At 38.0% G+C, this 24,424-nt stretch overlaps 1 protein-coding gene and 1 non-coding gene across 2 annotated transcripts; both read left to right on the plus strand.

Moving 5' to 3' along the window:
* Positions 1–13,549: 13,549 nt before the first annotated feature.
* TRNAY-GUA lies at positions 13,550–13,637 on the plus strand. Its single transcript is given in 2 exon segments — positions 13,550–13,586; positions 13,602–13,637. It is a non-coding gene; the product is annotated as a tRNA-Tyr (tRNA).
* Positions 13,638–15,599: 1,962 nt separating this feature from the next.
* Positions 15,600–21,916, plus strand: LOC122058384 (telomere repeat-binding protein 5-like). Its single transcript, XM_042621055.1, has 10 exons — positions 15,600–15,904; positions 17,427–17,552; positions 17,651–18,488; positions 18,586–18,795; positions 18,907–18,969; positions 19,071–19,150; positions 19,640–19,881; positions 20,169–20,483; positions 20,599–20,662; positions 21,487–21,916. Exons 2-10 carry the CDS (start codon positions 17,472–17,474, stop codon positions 21,655–21,657), a joined length of 2,064 nt encoding a protein of 687 aa, XP_042476989.1. The 5' UTR covers positions 15,600–15,904; positions 17,427–17,471; the 3' UTR covers positions 21,658–21,916.
* The last annotated feature ends 2,508 nt before the right edge of the window (positions 21,917–24,424 follow it).

Raw genomic sequence — 24,424 nt, forward strand, 5'->3', positions numbered from 1 at the left:
TTGCTGGTCGATGTAAATATCATAGTTTTGGTGATGGATTCAGAAAAAAAAAAAAAAAAAGACAGTATTAGGAACTGCGTGCTCTGTGCGCATACTTTATTACTCCTCTAGTCCGTAAGTTCTGTTAATCCTCCACGTTTTTGGAAAGAACCTCCTTGATGGCATATTCATCTGCAGTTATGGGTTCTCTTGAGTTCTGTTGTCATCTTTAATGCAGGTTTGTTACAAAAGCCCTTTTCTTACCCTCCAAGAATAATTTTTTCCCTCGATTTTCTGTGGTGAGTTCCATGAAATCACAAGGTATCTATTTTGCCACATGGATTTGATGATATCCATTCTAACTGTTGGATGAAGAAGACATGGTCTAGGCTAGTCACATATCAAGTTTCAAAATTTAATTCAATCAAGTAGGCTGTTTTAAGTATTGACACATATCTCATATATGATATGTCTATGTATGTGTATTAATATTTAAATATAAAATGGATGGTTTGAATTTGTCTTGTGATTTTTGAAAACATCACCTTTTATTGTTAAAATGGATAATGACCCTCTATTTATGTGTTCATCAAATTTGATTAAAGTTTTTATTTTTATTTTTTAATATTTTATGACAATAGAATGACCAAGGGTAAACCTTAAAAGGATTCAAAACTATTGATAGAACCAAACATTTTGTTCATAGTGTTGTCATATTTGTTCATAGTTGTTTTGTTTCCAGACTTGAGAGATTTTTAGCGTTGCAGCTGAATTTTTTTGTGTTTGTGTGCATCAAAGTGCACTTGTACCAAAGGTTGATGCCTACAGGCCCTACACTGACAATATAGCAGTGAATCGAATTATTTATTTAATTTTTTTTTTTGTTTGGTGGGGTGGTGGGGGGGAAGAGCTACTCTAAATTTCATTTTGTTCGAATATCCTAGTGCATGTAAGGATGATTTTTATTATTATTATTATTTTGACATCGCCACCACCAAGATCTTGTGCTGATGCCCATTTTGCTGATTCGGCTCCAACAGTTAATGGTTGACCAATCAAAGCTTCAACTCACTCTTTGAATAGATCCAGTCAAGAGTCTCAAGACCACAACTTTAAACATATTCAAAAAAAAGAGAAAAAGAAAAAGAAAAAAGAAGAAGAAGAAGAAAGAGGAAAAAAACCACAATTGGCTGTGTATCTTTTATATGGTGGCATTTCTTGAAAGAAATGCATTTCCCCAGTTGAAAAAGCCTATATTTAGAGAATTCCAGCTGAGCTCATCTAACATGGATTTTTCCGTCATATCCGATTGTGATGCGATGGGTCTTGAAGGTTTCAAATGTTGGATATAAAGGATTTCTTTAGCCCATTTATTGGGCCCATACATAATTGATTTCAAAATTAGACAAAGACCCATGAAATATAAAGACTATGAACTTAATTGGCCCATGTTAACATGAGAATGTTTGGATGTTTGGCCCTATAAAGTGAATATAGACTTATTTTTTCTTCATTTGACGCTATGATTGGATTTTAGAAAGAGTTAATGACACTCCATTTTTTCCGAGTCAAATCTCATGGATGACGAGATTCTCTATTCACCATAGATTAATAAAATCTAGGTCAAAATTTATTTCCACACAATCAAACTGAGAGATCCCTTAGGTTCCGGTTGGTTGTATAATGAGAATTTAAAGGGAAAAGAAGTGAAATTTTCATTTAAAAATAAATATTTATAATCATTATCCCATATGATTATATAAATTATTTAATTTTTTAACCATATTTAGTAATGATATATTTACATACTATAATAAAGGATTTTGGATGCAAGGTAAAGTGAAATTTTATAACCAAATATGGAATTATTTGAAGTTAATGTCAAAGTCACATGGATAATAATTACATATATTTCTTTTTTAAATATGAAAATTTCACTTCCTTTCCCCCCTTTAATTCCCCTTACAATCAAACATAGCCTAGGTAATATTTTTTTCATTCTGCATGTGCCAATCTTATGTGGAATCTTTTTCTATTTTTTTTCCCAGATAGATATATCATGTCCCACACCCCATGGAGGGTCTAGATCTGTCCCCACAACCCCCACGTGGGGAGCAGATCCAAACCTTTTTACTACATTGAATCATCATTTGTCTTCCTTCAATGATAAGGGTAGAAAGGTCATTTTATGTGAGGAATATAGATAAAAATATAAAAATCTTAACGTAACTGCCTTGGCGGCTCAAAGAATGATTATGTTTTTTTCTTTTCAAGCCCCCACAGAGCACAGGCCCACACATACAGATGAAGTCTCTTCAAAGTTCAAAGAGATCAGCTTCCCGGTTCTTAAAGCAATAATTACTTTTGGATTCTAGAGAAATAATGTAGGATTTGTGTGTCGAATCAACTCCTATGCAATTGAAACACGGCCAAGCGCACCCCTAAAAGCAAAAACAGTCTCTCTAGTGAGTGTGATGGTGCAGTGAGCATCGAATGATCGAGAGGATCTTGGGGCACATGCCCAAATGCTCTCTACCATCCGATGCTCACCAAACCGCTACACTCACTGTAGAGAATAATCGTTCACCTTTAGAATGTTGAGGTGAATTCACTAGGCTTGACTCTTTATGATCTAATCCCATAGTTTTACAACGACTGATTGGCAGCCAACCAAAAAAAATAGAAACGTCCTCTTTTTAATCCGGTCCCAACTAAGGACCAATCTCTTCAAAAATTCATCCAGTTTTATTTTAAATCCTTTTGATTTGGTTCAGCAGTCTTACCTTCTATGAAATTTATTATTTCCTTTTTGGACCTAGTGAGAATCTTTTCATCGATGCCTTCTAACCCTCTGATTGGACTGGAGAAGGGTCATCAAAACTTGACTTGAATAACCCAAAGCATGGATCGGGTATTAGCCAATTCAAAATTTGATAACGATACTAATATGTATTGGCCATAATGGTCTGGATTAGATGATTTTACCCTCGAGGATTATGATATTTCTTTATTATTTTTCCAAAAACCATGGTAACATTGGTCCAGTATCAATCTAATATTAGTCAATACCAACGGGGTTGGAAGCTCAGTGGAAGGAAGCCCTTGTCCCATCACCATTTGAATCGGCTGATTGTGAGCTTGAGTTGGCATGCCTCACTATCACTTGTTGGTCCTACGGAAACACTGCTTGCCTTATGAGGGCTTTGGCCTAAGGGCTATAATCACTATCATGAAACACATTTTTTTTATTATTAAAAAGAAAAACTCTAATAATAGCAATATCTATAACTGTGATCACTAGTTCAATCATAGTATCACATCACCATTCCCCTCCTCACCTTGGTTGAAGGAAAATCTAAAACTTTCTTTCTTTTATAAAGGGTGTACCAAATACCAAACTTGAAGGTTAAATTCCTCTAGTAGGTGGGCGTCTGTCGGCCCAAAATATTAAAAGCAAGGGGGATATCAAAGTTAATTCCTGCTGGGCCGGCCCAGATTTAATGGGGGTTTGTTACCTGCTACTTTGCTGGTCCAGTGATGGCAGTTTTAGTCCTCCCTCTCTCCCAAGTCCTACAGGCCCTAATCAGTCAGGGTATCAGAATGATATCAATCTCAATATCAATATTAATTCGGATCAATTGTATCAAATACTGTTACCCTATAAAATATTGAATTTTTTTTTTAATACTATTTTACCCTCTTATTTTGATACCACTGATATGGTGCCGATACTAATTTCTGCCCGATACCTGAAAGTCTAAAACCATGTAAGCAACCTCAAAGGCAACAGTACTCATGTGCTACCTAACGGTGGGAGGTGGTGAAGCCGTGAAGATATGCTTTCCTGGGTCACTTATTATTACTTCTCCAATATTAAAACCATTAACGAAGAGTTGCACAGCTCGCAACCCTCACACGGCATGTGATGGACTCTTAAAGCTTCTTTCTCTTATTATTTTATTCATCTATCTAACATCTCTATCCAATGAGAGAGAGAGAGAGAGAGAGAGAGAGAGAGCCCTTATTATATTTACATGCAGCCCAGCCGGAAAGAAATAATAATAATATATTTAAAGTCTTTAATTAAGTTAATTGGTCTGGCTTACCACTAAACTAAGTTCTCTATCAGTTGGGTAGGTTTGCTGCCAGATCTACCAATCTATTAAACTTTTTTGTCTCACAACTACCTGATTTGGGAGCCTTCAAAGTAACGTGATTCTTTCATATAAAACAAAATCAAATTAATAAGATTTAATTACAATTTATTAATCATGGCTTCATTGAAACCTTTTTAACTTAAGGCTCACTTACTTTCATGGTACATTTGTAAGAATTAATATTACGATCATCATGATCTAGTGGATTGGTCTCATCTTATATCCAAACTTTCCATTATTCTTTGCTTCGAATTTAACTCTTAAGCGTACCCATAATTCTCTACCCATATGGAAAAAGGTTATAGTCAGATAAACGGTTTATTGTTACGATAGATGTCAAATGAAAGTATAGTGATATATATATATATATATATGTGCGCGAAACCAACACCTTTACAATGACTGGTTGGCAAGCAAAACTTTATTAATAATTGTAAGGACAATAATTTATGGCTCTCTTGATTGTAGCGTTGACAAGTCAAATCTTTAATTTTTGAAAGAATAATTGCACGGATGAAAATTCAGAAAGAGGGAAAAAAACTTAAATGCGAGCTGTATAGGAATATATGTTCATTTATATATTAAAAAAAATCATTTAAATTTTATTGTTTACCCTCATACAACTGATCTACCAATCCATTTGACAAAAATACCACACCCAAAAGACTTTTGTGTGTGTGTATGAAGTCTTTGTGTTGGCTGTGTAACGTATGTTTAATGGCTCATTCTTTCTTTAAGGGGGCAAATATGTCATTTTCATACGATGAATGAAAGAGATAAGAGATAGGAGGCGCTAGTGTACACTTCAAGCATGGATCTCTCTCTCTCTCTCTCTCTCTCTCAAATGTAATGTTACAAGTTTGTTTCCCCGTAAAGGGGCGATATAGAAATATGAGAGGCCTAAAGGGTCTTTTGAGCGACAATGTGGGGAAACCACCAATAGGTGTAGAGAGGAGAGAGAATTTGTGTGTTAGGAGAAAATAATGGTGATGTAGCTTGCATTAGTTGCGGAGATAGATTTTTTCCTATATATATTTTAGGTAATGATCGGCAATGATCGACACAATATTCATGTGCAGATTCCTTTATATGTTACGAGACAAAAGTGTGGGGTATACACCCTCTCTCCTCCTCCAAACCCCTTAATTACAATTCGAAAGTTTTTTATACACATAAATTGTACTTGGTTAGACCAAAAAAAAAATATAACTCATGCATTGTGGGAAGCCCTCTCCCATAAATTTTGATAATTTATGTAAAGAAAAATCTTGTCATAACCTAAGTGATGAACAACGAAGTTGTAACTTTACCCCCCCCCTTTTTTTTTAATATCATTTTAACATTATATGTTTTTTTTTTTCAATGATGATATATCAATTATTTCACATAAATATTATATAAAGTAACTTTTTAATTTTTGAAAACTCATTTGTATTTGCGAGAAGTAGTGTTGTCCATCTAGTGTTCCCATGTTAACACACATTCTATTTTTCAGAGGACAGCAATAAGACACCTCTACTCCTCTTGAATACAGGGGTTGTATGTGTGTGGGAAATACTACACAAACAATGTTCCTCACCCTTTTTATCTTATCCATAAAAATGAAAACTCTTCTTCATCTCTTGCATTAGATAAGACATTAACTAATTTTTTAGAATAAAACAAAAGATAATTAAAAGAAAAATTACAATTTGAGAATATATATATATATATATATATTTTGATATTTAATTTGAGAATACATTACTTTGGTAACAATAAGTTACACACTTATGTAAATCCTCTTAATAATAGTCTGCTTCTTCTTTGGATCTTAATTAAATATTTTCAAAATAATAATAAATTTAGTCAATTATTATTTAAATTAAGAAGAAAGAGAATCTTCCCTAAAACCCTTATTATATCCTCGGATATTAGAATACCGACAAAAGAAGTTATGGTAAATCAAAGGATAGGCATGTGGATTGAATTTTTGTATTTATTTTTTGGAGGATAATTTGAGGATAAAAGGCTGATTTCTCATTTCTGTTAATTATTTAACAACTAGAGAGATGGATGATCAGATCTCGGTGGGACATCACCAAAAAGAGCAGTTTCACATAAAAAGGAGGGGAAGCACAACATTACATATATGGGCGAGATTGAATGGTAGATTGTGTTTATATAAATTAATTTGTCCCTTTCTTTATTTAAGCTATCACGCATTCCCAAATCCCAAGCTTATGCTCACAAGTAGTAGGAGGAAAGGGAACCATAGATGATATCAGATACCAAGACAGATCCAATAAGATGAATGCTGAAATCAGGAATCTAAACAAGGGTCTCACAAAAATTAGATCATCTAGTCTAATTCAGGTCCCCAACACCCTAATTCCTCTTTCATTCCTGACTTTTGATCTCCTTCAAGGTCTCTCAGTAGTCAATTCAACTCATTCAAATAATTTAGGATTTAATAATTGGAATTAGATCTTCGTATCGAGTTGAAATTGATCTCGATTGATTCTGATTCTTTCTAATGCCGCAACTTCTATACTGATTTCAGCCGATTTCAATTAGAATGAGCTGGACCTGACTCAGAGACCGATTCCAATTTTTATAAAACCATCGACACTTCCAACTCCCAAGCCTGCAAGAGAGTTATGCTGTGAAGGAAGAGGAAGAGGAAGAGGAAGAGATTGAGTTATAAAACTTTCCTTCTCCTCTTTTGTGTTAAAAAACTTGGTCATGACCTGAAATAAAGACTGTTGCTTTTACGTCAAGAAAACTCAGAGTTTCGTAAGCTTTAATCTCTCTCCAACCTCCCACCACTCTCTCTTTAGCCTCCCAAGTCCCAGTAGTTAGCAATCAAAGAAAGTCTTAGGGTTAGTAGACTCAGTACTGGGCCTTAAAACTAAAAAAAAAGAGAAATAATGTTTTTAATTAGAAAAAATGTATATACTAATGAAGGATAGCAGATAAACTCTGGACCAATGAGATAACGGCTTCTGTTCCTTTGTCCTTTTTCTTCTTCTTTTGGGACTTGGAGTGGGAGAACGAATTTCAGCCGTAACTAGAAACTGCCCTCCTTTCTCTCTCTTCTCTAACTCACCCAGTCTCGTGGCCCCACAGCCTACACATCCACACGTTTCCATCTTTCACTATTTCTTTGCGCTTTCTCCGATTTATCCACACCCACATCACATTTCTCTCTCTCTACATATGTATCCAACCACACGTCATCTCTCTGTTCTCTCTTTCACGCACGTGGCCAGCTACCTTGCAAGATGCGAAGCAAAGAAGCTAACCCTTAGCCATCACGTGTTACATCAGTGACTTTAACGACATAACATATACATACATACATATAATACATGAATTTTCGTTCCCCGATTCCTTCTATTACCAGGGAAAAAGATCCTTTCAAACATCAACGATCTTTTATTTATTTATTCAATGATTGTGAGTGTTTGAACACGCATTTTTAAGGATTAACAGGTATTGTGATGCATAATCAAATCCTCCTAACCCTTAGATGAATCATTAAAAATTAATCGAACGATTGGAGAGGAGTCAGATCCCTCCCCGGCCCTCGCATCTTCTTTTCTGTTCAATAAACTCCAAGTTCTTTCTCCCCTGTCCTACATGACCGTTCCCAAATTCTTTCTCCCCCGGTCCCACCTTCCACCCTTAAGAAAACCCAAGATGGATATATACAGAATATTCGGAATAGCCAAAAGTTTTAGATACTTATTTAGTGAACCATATTTCCTTCCCAGCCCAAATATTATCCAGATCTTATCATCATCTTTCACAACTGTTGACTGACTCAATCTGCACCGTTCAAATTGTAATCCATTGTTTTGGAATTATGGACTGTATGGTCTCAGATTTGATGGCCCCCACTTCTCCCCTATGCCCTACTATTGTTATTTTGGATAGAGCCCTATGACCTATTATAACACTATCAATCTATCACCACTCGCCCTGAGGTGGAGTGTCTCACGCGCAACTTGAAGCTCAGGTAATCAGGTTTCAGTACCAAACCATAGGGGAGGTAGTTAAAACTTTAAAGCTAGTCCAAAGTTTTCAGATTACGGCATCTCCCCATTTTTAATGATTTTTATATATTTGTTATTTCCCTTCTTATTTATGAGCGCAACTTGTTATCATCAAAGTCATATTAGGAGGTTGTAATTTTCTATTAGTTGCCTTTTATTTTTATTCAGAAAAATATTTAATTTATTATTTAATGTAAAGATAAAAAATAATTTCAAAAAAAAATCATTTATTTAATATAGTATTTAACCATTGATATGAAATAACATAATTTAACCTCATTAAAATAAAAATGTGTTATCTTAAAAAGGTAAAAAAGTAAGATTACGATTTCTTAGTTTATCACTTTGATTACAATAAGATTTTTATTTTATTTTATTTATTTATTTATTTATATTTTTGGGAACTTCTGCCCTTATTAGAGTGAAGATCTTATACCAAAAAAAGAAAAAGTGAAGATCTTCCCATACTTTGATTCTTTCTAAGGGTATCAAAAACGTACAACATTGATAAAATTGATCAAGCATTCAAGCCCGACTAAAAAGATTGAAGCCGGACTAATTGTTTAATATATTGTTAGGTCATATCAACATGGCTCGACTAAAAAGATTGAAACTAGTTGTTCACGGTAATGACTTGAAATCAACATGACTCGATCAAAAATAGAACGAACCTAAATCAACCTAGATCCAACCCACCTAAATCAACCTAAACCAATGTATATATAGTTTTTTAAAAATAAATTGCTATTAGGGTAGGTGGCACAACTGTTGAAAACACACATATGAGCATCCAAAGAGAGAGATGAGATGATCATTTCACTACCCCATGTGAGAGGCATAAGACATAAGAGGATGTTGTCGAACAATATTCTTTTATCCACATCTTTTATAGTTTTTTGAGGAATTATCACTCCCTTCCCCTGAACTATAGTTAAATATCAAGTTCTCCTACATTTTTTTAAATATTTCACTCAGCTCCCCCTATATCAGAAGATTCTATCAACTGTGACCAAAGGTTAAAAGGAGCTGTTAAGTTATTGCTTCCTTTTTTTTTTAATTCCCGAAATACCCCCATCCCTTTAATCGACATTTCGAACACCCAGCAAAGCTTCACCAATCTGATATGCCATTGTTGTTGATGATGAAACCTTAACATCTCCCAGCCGACGAAGAATCTCTGATGGGGCATCACCTTCATCGTAGTGCTGGGAATGGTGGGCAAGGGCTACTGCGCCACTAAGGAATGAGGAGCAGATTTGGAAGGTGGGGCTGAAAGGGTAGGAAATGGGAAGGTGGTCTAGTGATGGAGAGAGTTGTAGCAAGGGTAGAGCCGATCAAAACCACCAAATCCTCTAGAATCTCTGACCACTTCTTCGGAAGAATGAAGGCCTATGCTGAAGAAGAACGACAGAGATACACTTGACTACAAATTAAAGTGGAGTTAATTTAACCCATCATGATGACGCCATGGTTCCATTGGATTCAAAATTTTACAGTTTGACTCGAATAGCGAAGACCAAGAGAGCAGAGACCAAGGAAACAAAGAAAACCATAAATTATGTTAAGAAACCATCAGCATTAGTAGCACCGCTCACAAAGGCACAAAGAACTCGACCTTCCATCATTGAAATTTGCTTTCAATGGGACATCCTGAAGTGATTTGCAAAAAAATAATAAAAAAAAAAAATTGTAGGTTCTGATGCAATGGAGTCAGACAAGAGCTCCACCGAAACCCCAACCTGTGAAGCAATGCGATAGATTCTTCTTCCACTGAAACCTTAACCCTCAATCTCAAAGCAGTCCTCCAATGTCCATGAAATCTTTTCCGTTCCCTTCTGCCGATATTGTCACTTTTCCCCTTCTAGTCCTGCAAAACCATTGATGAGGTCGATGTAAACGAAGTCGAAGACGATTCAGCGTCCGAATATTCCCTAGAGTCCCCACACGAATTGTCGCAAGAGTTAGGTTGTTCCTCGCTGCTCTTGTACAATCGTTCCCGCATGCGTGTTGGCGTCAGTGGTGGTGGTGGTGGTTTCGATGGCCCATCATATCACTATATCCTATCACCGAGAATCCCATCTGATGCGGAAAAATTTGATCGGACTATCTCTCTTGCAGTTCCTGATGCTTTGGCAGACCTGCACAGAAGAGATGACAAGGAGAGCTGGGCTGACCCGACGGAGGACTCTTCGATGCCTAAGTTAGACATTTCCACAACAGATGCTCAAGAGAGCTTTTACAGTATGAGAAGTGAGTAATCGCCCCTTTGTGATTGAGGCTTACCTTGGTATTTATAGGATGCTGATGGAGGGCAAGTGGGAGACGATTGTGAAGAGTCCTATTTAGGCGTGGAGTCCTCAAGGGGAGTGGCTCTGTGATTCTGAGAATATTCCAGGAATATTCCCCTCTTAACTAGGAAAGACCAACCGTGTGACCTCATGATGACGTGTAGTGGATAGAGTCTTGTCCTCCGGAATAGGAATTACGTTCCTTAACTGTAGGGGTGGACGAAAACACGTTTCTAGAATCCTTGTTGTTGACGTCGGGCCGAGGTGGCAGCTCGGCCAGATGGAGGCCGAGGTAACAGCACGTCCCGATGGATGCCGAGGTAACAGTGCGACTTGATGGATGCCGAGTTGGAGCACGGCATGATGGAGACCGAGGAAGTAGCACGGCATGATAGATGTCGAGGCAGTAGCACGGCCTGATGGAGGCCGAGGTAACAACGTGGCTTGATAGATGCCAAGGCAGTAGCACGGCCTGATGGAAGCCGAGGTGGAGTGCGGCCTGATAGATGCCGAGGTAACAGCACGGCATGATTGAGGCCAAGGTAGTAGCACGACCTGATGGAAGCAGAGGTGGAGCGCGGCTTGATGGATCCGAGTAGGAACGCGGCCTGATGGAGGCCGAGGTAGTAGCGCGACCTGATGGAAGACGAGGTGGAGCGCGGCCTGATGGATCCGAGAAGGAGCGCGGCCTGATGGATCCGAGTAGGAACGCAGCCTGATGGAGGCCGAGGTAGGAGCACGGCCTAATGGAAGCCGAGGTGGAGCGTGGCCTGATGGATCCGAGAAGGAGCGCGGCTTAATGGAGGCCGAGGTGATAGCACGGCCTGATGGAGGCCGAAGTAGCGACTCAGTCCTTTTTCAGGTTTGCGTATATGCTTCAGCCGTGCTGAGGAATGTGACATATCTTGCCTCATCACCATCAATTGGAAAACCCTACCCACACAAGTTGCCGGCATATGGATGCAGCGGCCCCTTCCATCGACCTTCGTGTGCCTATCTTTTGATGATCTCTTGGTACTAGAGAAATCGAAAGCTGTTGTTGTTCGTTTTTGGAGGGATCGAGGGGCGCATCTGTTAGATGGGTTGGTATCGGATTTGGTGGAGATGGTGAGGGAAGCATCAACAAGTCTGGGTGGTGGAGTGCTAGTAATGGTTGTAGATGTGGAAGAAGAAAGATGGTCATGACTGTTCAATTGGATTACTTTGGATGAAAGATAAAGATGGAAGAATAGTAGAAACAGATAAGATTTGCAGAAGCATGACAAGGGAGTGATCAAAGAGGAGTGGTTAAGGAGGTGATTGAAGGAAGGCGGTGAAGAGAGGAGAAGAGCTTCGGAAGGGATGGGGGGATTTTGGGAATTAACAAAAAAAGAACAGTCACTTAACAACTCCTTTTAACCCTTAGTCACAGTTGATAGAATCTTTTAATTTGAGGGGTTGGAAGTGAAATATTTAAAATAACGTGAGCAACTTGATATGAAAGTGATAATTCTGAATGTATTGACTTCTAATTACTTTTTCAACATTTTCAGGTTATTTTGTCCTCGAAAATGTCAACCTCGTATATATTTTGTATTTGGTACTTATCCAAAAAAAAAATCTATTTTGTATTTGGTATGCTTATTCCACAAGCAAGCCAATTGTTCCCATCCCGGTGAGAACAGTGGTGACAACAGAGAACATCAATGAGGGTTGAACACTAATAAATCACGTAACAGACTGATGACTGACTCACTAGTTACCAGTTGGTCACACTTTTGGACATTGTAGACCAATTTCTTATTTATCAATCGTGGTCTTGGCCTTCACATACACTTCACATGCACAAGGCTGATTGTGGCTTGACCAAAATCGGGCCGAGACCCAACTGGTTGGGAACTTGGGATTGGGATCCTCTCTTAAGCAGTGATCGTTCAAGTCTTTTCTTTAGATATTTGGGTAATCAACACGTGTCTAAGCAGTAGTTCAACAGCTCTTGGCGTGATGCTTATGTTCTAGTCGATAGAAACACAATTATTTGATCATCTCTTGGACATGTATCAATTGCCCAGATAGCTATAGGTTGACATGGGCAATCACTGCTCAGAAGAGGAGTCGGAACCAACTGGTAGACTCCTCTTCAATCCCATTCAACATTAGGATGTTAGGAATCAGTATCAATCGACACCGATACCAATACTTGATCAATACCGGATGATGGTACGATACAAAGGGGGGAAAATAGTCAAAATATAGTACAATTTGTATATATTTGAGGGGGAAAATGTATGATACATCCATTACATACTATATATGTACCTGATATGGTACTGAATTTAGGAATTGACCAATACCCATTTCGATACTAAAACATCAAAATCTTTTTTTATTTTGGAGAAAAGGAAAGGATCATTAAAAAAAAAAAAAAAAAATCAAATTGATTGTTTTCCATAGGGGTGTCAATTTCAAGCCACACCGGTAGGTCCGACTGAGCCCGACACATTTGTGGCCTGCTTTGGATCGATCCGATTAATAAACGTGTCGGGCCCAAGCCTGACCCGCTTATAAATATGTAGTACTCAGTGCAAGGGGTAAGCTTGATGGCCTCTTGATCAGCCTAGCCTGTTTACAAGCTCGACTAAGACCAACACGTTTGGCCCGACTCTTTATATAGATATATTGATTTTTTTTGAGGATAGAATAGGGTATATATTGATATTTTTATCAATTATTGACTGTAATGAAGTGTAATATGTTTTCAAAATTGTTGACGATTTAACAAAATAAATCAAAGTATCTTAAATTTAAGAAAAATAAAAATCGTTTAAGGTTTTATTGGCACATTACCCCGTTTTAGGCTTGATTAGCCCGATTCAAGTTCGAAATCCGATCAAGCTTGACACGACACCAACCCATTATTTAAATAAGTAGGTCATGTAGACCCGCCACGCTTGACCGATTGACACCCCTAAACTTTTCCAAGCATCTTTATTTATTTATTGAATTTTTTTTTTTAATGTAAAGGGAAGTATTACCAAAAAATACATAAGGGAGGAGAGATTATTTATACAAAGAAGGTAATCAACAGTGGCTTCTAATATGTATCCATCCGACCTTAGCTCAGTTGGTAGAGCGGAGGACTGTAGATGGTTAAACAGTTAATCCTTAGGTCGCTGGTCCGAATCCGGCAGGTCGGATTTTTAGCCACTTACATTTTCTCAAAAATACAAGAAAGTATGATGTAATATGCCCAAATCTTAGGAATATAAACGTCCGATCAATATTGATTTTGGAATACATACCCGATCCGATTCATATCTATAGAGTTTATGGGGTCTTTTATAAGATGCATGACCATATGGCTGATGGCCACCACATGACAAGTGATGGCAGAATAGTATGTCATCTTCCATCTTCCACCAGCAATGGTGGTGACATGTATGGGAAGCCCCACTCACCCACAAATTGCTACCCTCAGCCTTAAGGGGTCTCACCCCTCCACCTTCTCTCAGGAGACGAGGTAACTGAAGAAACGGCGATAAATCAGAGAAGTTTTCTAGTGAGTGGGGTCTTAGAATCGACACGTGTAAGTAACATACGTGCAGCATACCTATGCAGATCGGCTCTTGGCAGTCCGTTGTTGTCGTACGAGACGATTGAGGATAGACAGGTGTCAAGTGTCTAAACAACACGCACAACACACTTCTCATTTTTTAACGGGATAACCGTTAACCGTAAACGTCGTGGCGTCTTGTACCCACAATCCAAGTATCCAAAAACCCACATAAACCTCAAATAAACCCGGACGGTCCCATCACTCCCACCACAAGATTCACCTTACCCTTATCCCCCGAAACTAACGCCCGTTGTATCTCTTGGCTCATCCCTGTCTCCACCAGTCCACCCCATCCTTCTCCGACCAACACCGTCAACTTTTCCGAAAGCGATGCTCTCTATTTGCCGTCACATCTCTCCTCCTACAGATTCTCTCTTTCTTGATTTTCAAAATTTCAATTTATCCCTCATCTATCGGGTCCTCTATTTTGAAATAAGATTTTTTTTTCAGATTTTCCACCCTGGCCGGTCACCGACTTGAACCCCACGTGGCAAGTAGGTCTATTTAATGGATTAACAAATAGATATGTATGTATGTGTAAATAACTGAAAAGTGTCCACTGCATGCACTTCGAGAAAACGACCTGTATACTAATTTATTATATTACATATAAACCCCGCTCATCCATCGCCAATTTGGACCATATGGGAAGAATAATAATAATAGAGAAATACATACAACTATTAACTAACTAAAATATAAATAAAATGAGCTAGCTTGGATAACCACCGCCCCGCGATTGGTCCACTCTTGGGCGAATCAAGATAATCTCCCGCCATCTTACCTGTAGAATTCCTCTATAAAAAAAAAATTAATAATAATAAAGAAGAAAAGATTAGTGCCTAATCTAAAAATCTTGGTTGAACCAAGTTGTGTAAAGTCTAAACTGACCTTCTAATAAAATCATGATATCTTAATAGTTCAGAAAAGCATGCTTAATGTGATATCACATAACGACTTAAGGATAAAATAGTCAAATTGAGAAGAAACTTTGGATTTTTCTTTAATAAAATATATTTTAATAAACAAGAACATTCTTTGTTAAAAATGTAATTGTCTAAGACTTAAAAATGTAAAAGTGTAATCTGAAGCACAAATGAAATTTCAGTATTTTAGATAAGTAATTATAGTTAATTAGAGAAAAAAATAAAAATTAATTGAATTATGGGGGACCAAAATGACCAATAAAGAAAAGAAAAGAAAAGAAAATGATGAGAGATGAGATAACGAGATGCCAATGCCATGTATTAACGCAATGTGGGGAGATGGTATCTACTTATAGAAAAGAAAAAGGAAGGGAATGCACATTTAATGTCCATTACCCGATACTATCGGAAGCCAAAGCTTTAGCCAAAGGATGCCACGTGTTAATCATCTAATCGATAAGGAGGGTGTGTGGATCGACCGAAAAGATGAAACAGTCTTGGTGGTTTTGGTGACTGGCTGTAGGGGAGGAGTCTGGGTTATTACCGGTTTCTCCGGTTAAAGGGGTCAAAGGTATAAGATCTGGGGTTTAAGCAAAGGTGGTGGTTTTCATGGGGGTTTTGGTTTTTGGTTTTTGGTTTTGGTGAGGGAAGAAGAAGAGAGAGAAAGATAGAGGGTAGCGTCTGAAACAGCGCTTTCTCAGAGAGAGAGAGAGAGAGAGAGAGAGAGACAGAGGGAAGGATGAAAGGCAGAGAGAAGCTTAGATGAAGCCAAATTCAAAATTGCTGTGATCTCTTTAAACCCTTCTACTGATCTTACCTGCCGGAATTCTGAAGCAATTCGCCGGAATTTTATCGTTGCCGTGAAGGTCTCTCCGTGATCGAGAATCGTGACAAGCCCGACCTGAAAATTGTTACTCGATAGGTCCGTCCATAGAATTCTGCTTTGTTGTTGCGCTCTGGTTTGCAAGTTTCAATTTTTTTTCTCTCCACAGTTTTAGCATTTAGATGAGTTTGTCTTTTTTTTTTTTTGAAGGATTTGTTTCTCATTTTTTTGTGTCTTCTTAATCCCTTACCCCTTCTTCCCCGGCGGGGGTGGAGATTTACCAAAACGTCTGTCTTAATTTTTTTTTTACTCTTTTGAAATTAAGTTTCTAATGGGTTTGATCTGAGGTTCTGGATGGTTTTTAGGCAGTCCTGAATTCTTCAGGTTGCAAAAGTTTGGAGTTCATCGTATATGTTGAGATCTGATCGATTTCTCTGAATTGGACGATAATTGTTTGAATTAATCTGGATTGATCTCGCTGTGAGGGTCTGGTACCTAAGATTTGCTTTACTGTTGATTTTACAGAATTCTGTTCAGAAATGGGTGATTGCGTATTTGTGTTTGATTGTGTAGTTTCCGTATCTTCATTTTGGGGTTTTTCGGTTTCACTTAATTTTATTTTTGTAAAATTTAGTACTTTTATTATTTTGAATTGCAGAAAATTTAGGGACGAAATTTCTGTGATTCAATTCGACTTCATCTGTTTCCCAGATATTAGCTAAAGCTACCTTAAAGTTCTTCAAATATAAGATGCTTAAATCTTCTCAAAAATTTTTTTTTTCTCTATATGGGATTTCGTATAATTTATCATTCTGTCTCAATTGTTTAATTTCTCTCTCCACCTTCTAGAGCTGAGTTTGATGTTTGGTGTTTGTGAATCGTGAGGGTCTTTGATGGATTACAGTAACATAGGCGCCTTGCTTAACTTTAATTGATTCTTTTGATTTCTGTTAGTCTCTTTCTGTCTCGCGCCTGCGAGGGAGCATTGTTCTTCCGTTCATACAGATCCGTTAGAAACCACTTAAATTGAGTAAATGTCGTTAATTCGTGAAGTTCAATTAAAGGTGGCAAAACCTTAACTACCTTAGTTTTATTAAGGGAAAATTGTATTAATGAAAAGTTCATTCCAGTAGTTTCCCGTGTAATGGAATCTATGGGTAGATTTTCCATAAATTTATCAAAGCGATTAATTTTTTTTTTTTGGTATACGATTAATTGATCTTTCATATGGGAATTATATGCGGTGCTAGGTTTTTTTACCCCTGCACCTCTCTCGTAACAAAATCACAGACACACACAAGGGACATATTAGGTCCTTTCAAGGAAATGCATCCATCAGGAATGCCCATTTTATAGATGTTGTCTTTTGGAAAGAGATTTATCTTGCGATCTCTGTTTGTGTCGTTAATTCAAAACAATACCTTCTGATTTATTCATGCAATTTCACAGTTTATTAGTAGTTATTGAATGTACTTGAATCCTGTTATTTTTGGTATTCAAGTGGCTTTTAGTTGGGTACCTGGTGAGGACAGCTCACTAGCTTTTTTCTTTGCTGACTGGGTTTCAATCGTTGGCACTGAGAACTTATGCATTTATCATGGATTTTTGTATTTGTAAACAGGAAAATGGCTTGCTGCTGAGTTCATGTTGGTAGAGTCTCTTAGACATGGTGTTGCAGAAGAGGTTAGACTATGGATTTAATGGCTACCAAGTGCCTGCCATGCCCCGAGCGTCAAGATCAGCCAGGGTAAATATATGTTACAGTTTTTTGATTGGTTGTGTTTCAACTTTTGCCTGTTTGATGACGGATTATTTCAAACTTCTGATTCTTTATCAATGTTTTAGGGGAGAGGTTGTGTTAGAAAGAAAGTCGAGAACAATCAGATGTGTGCATTTGACTTATTGGCTACTGTAGCTGGTAAGATATTACGGGAAAGGGACAATTCACTTGCTCCAAGTGATCCATTGACTGTGAAAGATCAGCATCCTGTTGCTAAAGGCATTGTTAAACAGGAACAAGTGGATGAAGAGAATCAATTGAAATTAGAATCTTGCGATCAAGGAAGCTGCAATGAGCGACAAGACCACAAACAAAATAATATCTCAAAGGAATTCTCACGTGTTCAGAGTGTTGGGGGTTCAGGACTCTCATCTGTAATGACATATCCTGACCATTCAGAGAAGTCTGGTTCTGCTGAGGAGCTAGTAGTTGGCAACGGCAAGAGTAGTTTTGGAAACTTTCCTAACAAAGTAGAGAGAGGCTCATCAGGGTTTGGCAAGTGTGAGGACAATGATGAGGCTGAAACTGAGAGGCCAGGAGACACTGAGGCACGAAAGATCCGAAGCGTGATTAATGGGACTATCCCTGATACATGCAGTACGGAAGGTCCAATGGAATTGGATAGGAAACCTCAAGCATTGGCCAGTTCAGACAGCAGTGTTGAGGTACCTTTGGGCAGAGACCATGTTCCTCGGGGTTCTTTTTCTGGTTGTCACGATGATGTAAAGGTAGTTAGTAGAGATGATGACGAAAACTCTTCTGGTTGCACTCAACCTAGCAATGTAGCTTTGAAGGGCTTCAGGTCACCACCACGTATTGGAGACCGCAGGATAAGGAAGTTGCTGGCTTCCAAATATTGGAAAATGGCCCCAAAGCTGAAGGATGGTGAACTTTCGAACAGTGGTAAGCAACTGATTTGTTCTTAGGTTTGCTGACCCCGCACTTGTCTGAGTACTTCAATTCTTCATCTCCACAATTGAGATTCTGATTTTCTTTGTAGATGAGGAAACGAAACCTGTTCACCGCAGTAGGAAAAGCTCTTCTACACGCCAAAGATCGCAGCGGAATTCTCCTTTTAAAAAGAGAAAGCTGTTTGATGGAAGGTCCATGTCAACATCTGATGGTGGGATTAGTAGTGAAGGCATTGCTAATTCACCTATTAAGGGCATTCATAGAGATGCAATTGCTTCAGGTGCAACAGTGCACGGAGGTCTACTTCTTCCTCAATCTTTTTGTTTTTTTCTGCTGAAATGCTATCCTTAGTATTTAGGGTTCCTGATTAATTGGAGTCTTTGCTGAAGTATCATGTTTCTTTATGCAGCTAGTGGGGCATCGTCTTCTGTTGCAGGTCCACAAGCAACCTTCCGGTCAAGGGATTCTCATGGTAGGACAGTGTTTTGACAGACTGATTTTTGTTTACTTCTTTTACTTGATTGGGTTCTGAGACTAAGAGATTTTCATATGCACTATCTCACCTTTTTTCAGTGAAGCTTCGTATCAAGTCCTTTCGTGTGCCAGAGCTCTTCATTGAGATTCCTGAAACTGCATCTGTTGGTTCACTTAAGGTATGATGATGTTCTTCTATCTTATTATGTCATGGTATATGTATCATTTTACTGCCTGGTGCCTAGGATAGAACAAAAGATCCAATGTGAAGTTAGGGAAAAGGGATCCCTGACTGTGTCTGCAGCTAAAAGTTGTATTTCTGAAAAACTAGTTAAGGTCCTTCTCATTGTTGTGATTTGTGTCATGAAATTCAATTTGCACTTTGTGAGTGATGGGTTCGCAGAAATTTGTCTTCTAAGTTTGCATGAGGTACTCGTTACAGACCTCATGATCTCATCAGTTTAGTGGCCAGACATTAGGATGCTCCTTAGATTGTCCAGTTACGCTACTATGAGGCAGTTGCAGCCATGTGAAATACACACATTTTACCCAGTCCTTCACCTACCTGTATGCTGTATTTTTTCCCCTTCTAAAAATATTTTGCTACTTCTGTCATGGGGATGCTGCTTCTCTAATTGTTGTTTATGTGCTTATGATTTGTTCTGTAGAGGACAGTTATGGAGGCTGTCACTGCTGTTCTTGGAGGTGGACTACGTGTTGGTGTGCTTCTTCAGGGGAAGAAGGTTAGAGATGACAACAAAACTCTGCTACAAACTGGGATCTGTAATGAGGACAAGGTGGACACTTTGGGTTTTACATTGGAGCCTAACCCTACAAATGCTCCGCCACCTTTGTGTTCTGAAGATCCTTCTCCTCGACTTCCTAGTGATACACCTCAACAACTAACCAGGTAGGTTCTTATTCTTAGATTTTACATTCAAAATCTTTTTTTTTTTTTTGGGCCCTCTTTACAATCATTTTTTTCCACAATCATCCCCAGTGCGCCTATGTTTCAGTTTTTGTTTGGCTCACCTGTTGTAGTGAATGTTTAATCATGACCATTTTCGGGACAACATGATTTGAATTATCAATTCTCTTCACGGAATTGAAAATAATTGGCATTATCTACCAGAAGCAAAGGGATTCACACCTTCAGTCCCAACTGAATTTTCTATTTACCTTCTGATGCATTACCAGGTACCCCACCAGTGTAGTTTTAGATCCAGGGGCTTCCGTTGCCTCCCTAGATCCTCCAGTGACCAACATAGGCAACTGTGTTGAAAGTGACCATGATTCGGTTCCCTCTCCCACTGACATGTCTGCAGACAAAACCACATCTGATTCCAGAGCACTCGTTCCTGTTCCTGCTATGAGTGTTGAAGCATTGGCTGTTGTTCCATTCAACCCGAAATCTAGGCATTCTGAAATTGCACAGCGCCGGATCAGAAGGCCCTTTTCTGTATCAGAAGTGGAAGCACTTGTTCAAGCTGTAGAGAAACTCGGGACTGGAAGGTATGTCATGATTCCCACACCCTTGGTCAACTAGTGTACCCTTTTTCCAGTCTTTGGGTCTTAATTAGAGGAACTCTGCATTGTAAATGAGTTTACTCATCTCTTCAATCTGCAGGTGGCGTGACGTTAAGCTTCGTGCTTTTGATAATGCAAAACATCGAACCTATGTGGACTTAAAGGTAAGCAATTTATTAAGATATGTCAGTTTTATGCCAATAGCCGTGCATCATAGTTACTCAAATTGTGTACTAAATTTTTCTGGCTCCGAAATCTCCCCTAAAACTGCATTGAAAAAAAAGAAAAAAGAAAAAAGGAAAGTTTTTTCTAGTTGGATTATCGATAACCCTTGGCTGGAGGGCCCCTTCTGGTATCATCATCCTCGGTTTCTGACTCATCCTGTTGCAACCAGCGAACCGCTGAGGAAACAGTTTATGGTCCTTCCTATTGTTAACCAGAGGTCTTTGCTGTAGCCACCTAAATGGACGTTGACTTGCCAAACAAGTGGTGTTCTGAATTTTTTTAGCTTCCCACCTGCCAAACAAGTGCTTAGGTTGCTTGAGCTCTTTGTCTAGCAAAGCTGTCCCGGGGAAGAAAAGTTCCTAGGCAGAATGGTTATACCAACCAGAGTCTCAACAACGTTGATGTCTAAATGCCGACAGTTCCATGCTTCCTGGTTAATTTCCTATTGAATAAGAGGAAATAAGAAGGAAAGATTCCTTTGCAGATTTTTTATTTACTTATTAATAGTTTTGGGTAGACAGTCTCCTTACACCGTATGATGTCGTATGGTGATTATCATATCATAATAGAATAAGAAATGAATCTTAATATTCCAGTAGTTTTGAATGTGTTTAAAGGCCGAAAGGCGAAAAGGAGTCCATAGGTTGTGTTTGGATCATCATCTCGTTATGAAAAGAAATATAATATGTTATATTGGTTGATGAGCGAACTTAGCTTTTGATTATGCTCACATGGTGGCTTTCTGGGTTGGTGGGCTGCACAGGACAAATGGAAAACACTGGTGCACACGGCAAGAATATCCCCTCAACAAAGGAGGGGAGAACCAGTTCCCCAAGAGCTGTTGGACAGGGTCCTCTCGGCCCACGCGTACTGGTCTCAGCAGCAAGCCAAGCAACAGGCGAAGCAGCAATCAGAGACGTGCCTTCTTCTTTGAGAAATAAAATTTAGAAAGCCAAAGAGGAGGAGGATGAAGTAGGAAGGAAAGAGTTAGAAGAAGAAGATCTCTGATTTATGATTTTTATTTTTGTAAAAAGGAAAAAAATATTGTGAAGAAATTGATGTAATATTCTCACAACACAGCACTCACTCACCCATGATGATTCTTAGCCAGATTTTTCCTTTCTTGTGGAGGGAAAGGAAGGGTTGGCGCTTGTAAATGATCTCACAGGAATAAAGAGAGCAGGCTAAGCTAACGGAATTCGTTCAACGCTGGAAAGACTGGCGTTTAGCTGTTCATTAGGTCCCCATTATTTTAGATTTTACCCATTTAATTTGATTCGATTTGATTCCTTGAAGAATATTTGTTGAGAAAGAGAGAATATATATATATATATATATATATTATATACAAGGGAAGAAATCATCAAAAGGAAAGATAGTTATTGTTCCTTCATTCATTTAGTGGTTGGTGTTCAATTCCATTGTAATCTTATCTTTTCACTTTTCTTCATAAATTCAATGCGATATGGTTAGCCTTTTCCTTTCTTTTTCTATACATTTTTTATATTTTATATATTTAATATTTGGGAAAATGGACGGTCTTTGATCACACGTTTTGATATGAATGCCAGTGAAATGATACCCCCACCCTTGTAAAACCCAGTAAACTTATCACCCACTGATGTCCATGTGTGTCTTCACATTGACTCTCACATGGGGCGCACTACCAATGAGTGTTCTTTTGCCCATTAATATTTTTTTTCTTTATAGTTTAGTATCATGGTTTGAGGTTTCCCATTCTGATACCTGGTATATCTTGAATCGGTGGAATGGTACAGATTAAAGACCAAGGGTAGAACCTTAGATTTTTGAGGAAAACCGTCTGATCTAGGTTAATGCATATTGGTTCTAGGATGATCAATCCCCGTTTTGATATCATGCACTTAAACCATGGTTCGTCTCGAGATTAGGGTTTAGATACATGTCAGTTGATATTTGTCAGTATTGCAGAAGATACAAATCAGTTGTATATTTGTATTGGCCAAAATGGCATTTTGGTCCTGAGTTGGCGTGATACAATTGATGAATACCCATTTTGTCATTGGCAGCAGTGTTTAAGTAATCAGTATTGGATTGGACATATTGATATCAGTAAAGGTTGATACCAATTCCCTATCAATCCTGTATCAGTGTAACAGTATCAGCTGAGACCAGTACCGTTACCGATATTGAATCAGTTGTAAAAAGGATATAAGCTCCACTTATTTGTAAGTTAGGATGAAGTGGTGCGTTTGGCAACGCGTATTTCTCTTCAACGTCATAAATTTTCAAACAACGGTGGGCCGGTGGGGTCATTTTGAAACTGGGTTTTTTTTAGTCTTCGGATTAACCCCACAGGGCTTTACACGGTTACATGCTGATGCATCAGATGGTCAGCGGTTGCATGGAACCTTCCTGAATGATCTGTAAAACTTGGTCAGAAGTTATTGGTAGTCTCAGCTCCTGGATCAATGACTCAATTCGGATTTGATAAAGAATGGTCAACTTGTCAACCATTAGACCAGAATAAAGAAAAAAGGGGCTGCTTGGGTTCCTTCCACGTTTGATTTAGTTTTAAAAATACTTAACGTACGTGAGTGTACAGCTGACTAAACTTTTATTACCGACTCCAATCTTATCCTGGAGATTGGAATAGTGGAATAGGTAGGGGTAGCCGGGTAGGGGTAGGGGTAGGGGTAGGGGCGGTGCGTGCGTAAAAAGTTCCTTCACAAATCACAACTCAACAAGCCAATGTTGAAAAAGGGCGGTCTAATTTCTATAACAGCCTTCCCCATCCAACGGTGATGGTGTTCCTGTCCGCCAGAACTCCCTCTCTCTCTCTCTCTCTCTCTGTTCAAGTACGTGGAAGATTTGCTTTCACCAATCTGATTCCCATTTCGTCGAAATAAGCATATGATCAAATTTGCCTGATATCTAGAAATTCAATATGTATTGTTTGAAATTTTGATCCGATTTGATTCCGATTCTTTGAAAGTTTCAAATCTGATTATTAAATCAATGATGCATCAATGTTTAAAATCGAGATCAATTAATAAACAGTTCTTAAATGATTTCGGTTAAACAGTTTTATTGATCCCATTTTTCGATTTTGTTGCTGTTTCAATTTATGGATCCAATTGGGAATGAACCTATTTCTGAAACCTGATCAACAGCTACAAGTTGAGATTTAAAAAATAAAATAATTTAAATTAATTTACATGATGTAAATTCACTAAAAAACAATAGATAAGGTATATAGAATGTCCAGACTAATCTCTTTTTTTTTTTTTTTTTTATAAATCTGCTTAATATGTATGATCCGTAAATAGCACAACAGTTTGAATCGTTTTTATTTGGTTCAAAATCAATGGTTTATTGATTCAAAATTGAACCAAACTATTTAATTTGATTTTCCAAAGCAATTTTCAAAGTACCAGTTTTGGCATGTGATGATCGAATTGATTTAAATATCGACATATGAATAAATGACAATAACAACATATCGACAAACAAGTCTGTTGAATCGGCTACCACTGATTTCGATTCTTATTCTTTCAGAATCGGTTCGGCCTTAACAATTTAAAAAAAATAATAATAATAAATAAAATTTTCGGAGCAGGAATTATTGATAATTGGGAATCGAATCAATCCAATTAAATAAGAATTAATTAACTAATTTCACCAAAATCGAACTGAACCAAATTGATCAATTAATAAACAGT

The sequence above is a fragment of the Macadamia integrifolia genome, chromosome 12, assembly GCF_013358625.1.
Source record: "Macadamia integrifolia cultivar HAES 741 chromosome 12, SCU_Mint_v3, whole genome shotgun sequence".
In the NCBI taxonomy this organism is placed as follows: Eukaryota; Viridiplantae; Streptophyta; class Magnoliopsida; order Proteales; family Proteaceae; genus Macadamia; species Macadamia integrifolia.

Excerpts from the sequence above, each read along its gene's own strand:
- LOC122058384 (XM_042621055.1), top strand. The coding sequence starts at position 17,472 with ATGGTGTTGCAGAAGAGGTTAGACTATGGATTTAATGGCTACCAAGTG. Across the intron at positions 19,151-19,639 it reads CATCTGTTGGTTCACTTAAG|AGGACAGTTATGGAGGCTGT; the intron begins GTATGATGATGT and ends TTTGTTCTGTAG. Across the intron at positions 20,663-21,486 it reads GAACCTATGTGGACTTAAAG|GACAAATGGAAAACACTGGT; the intron begins GTAAGCAATTTA and ends TGGGCTGCACAG.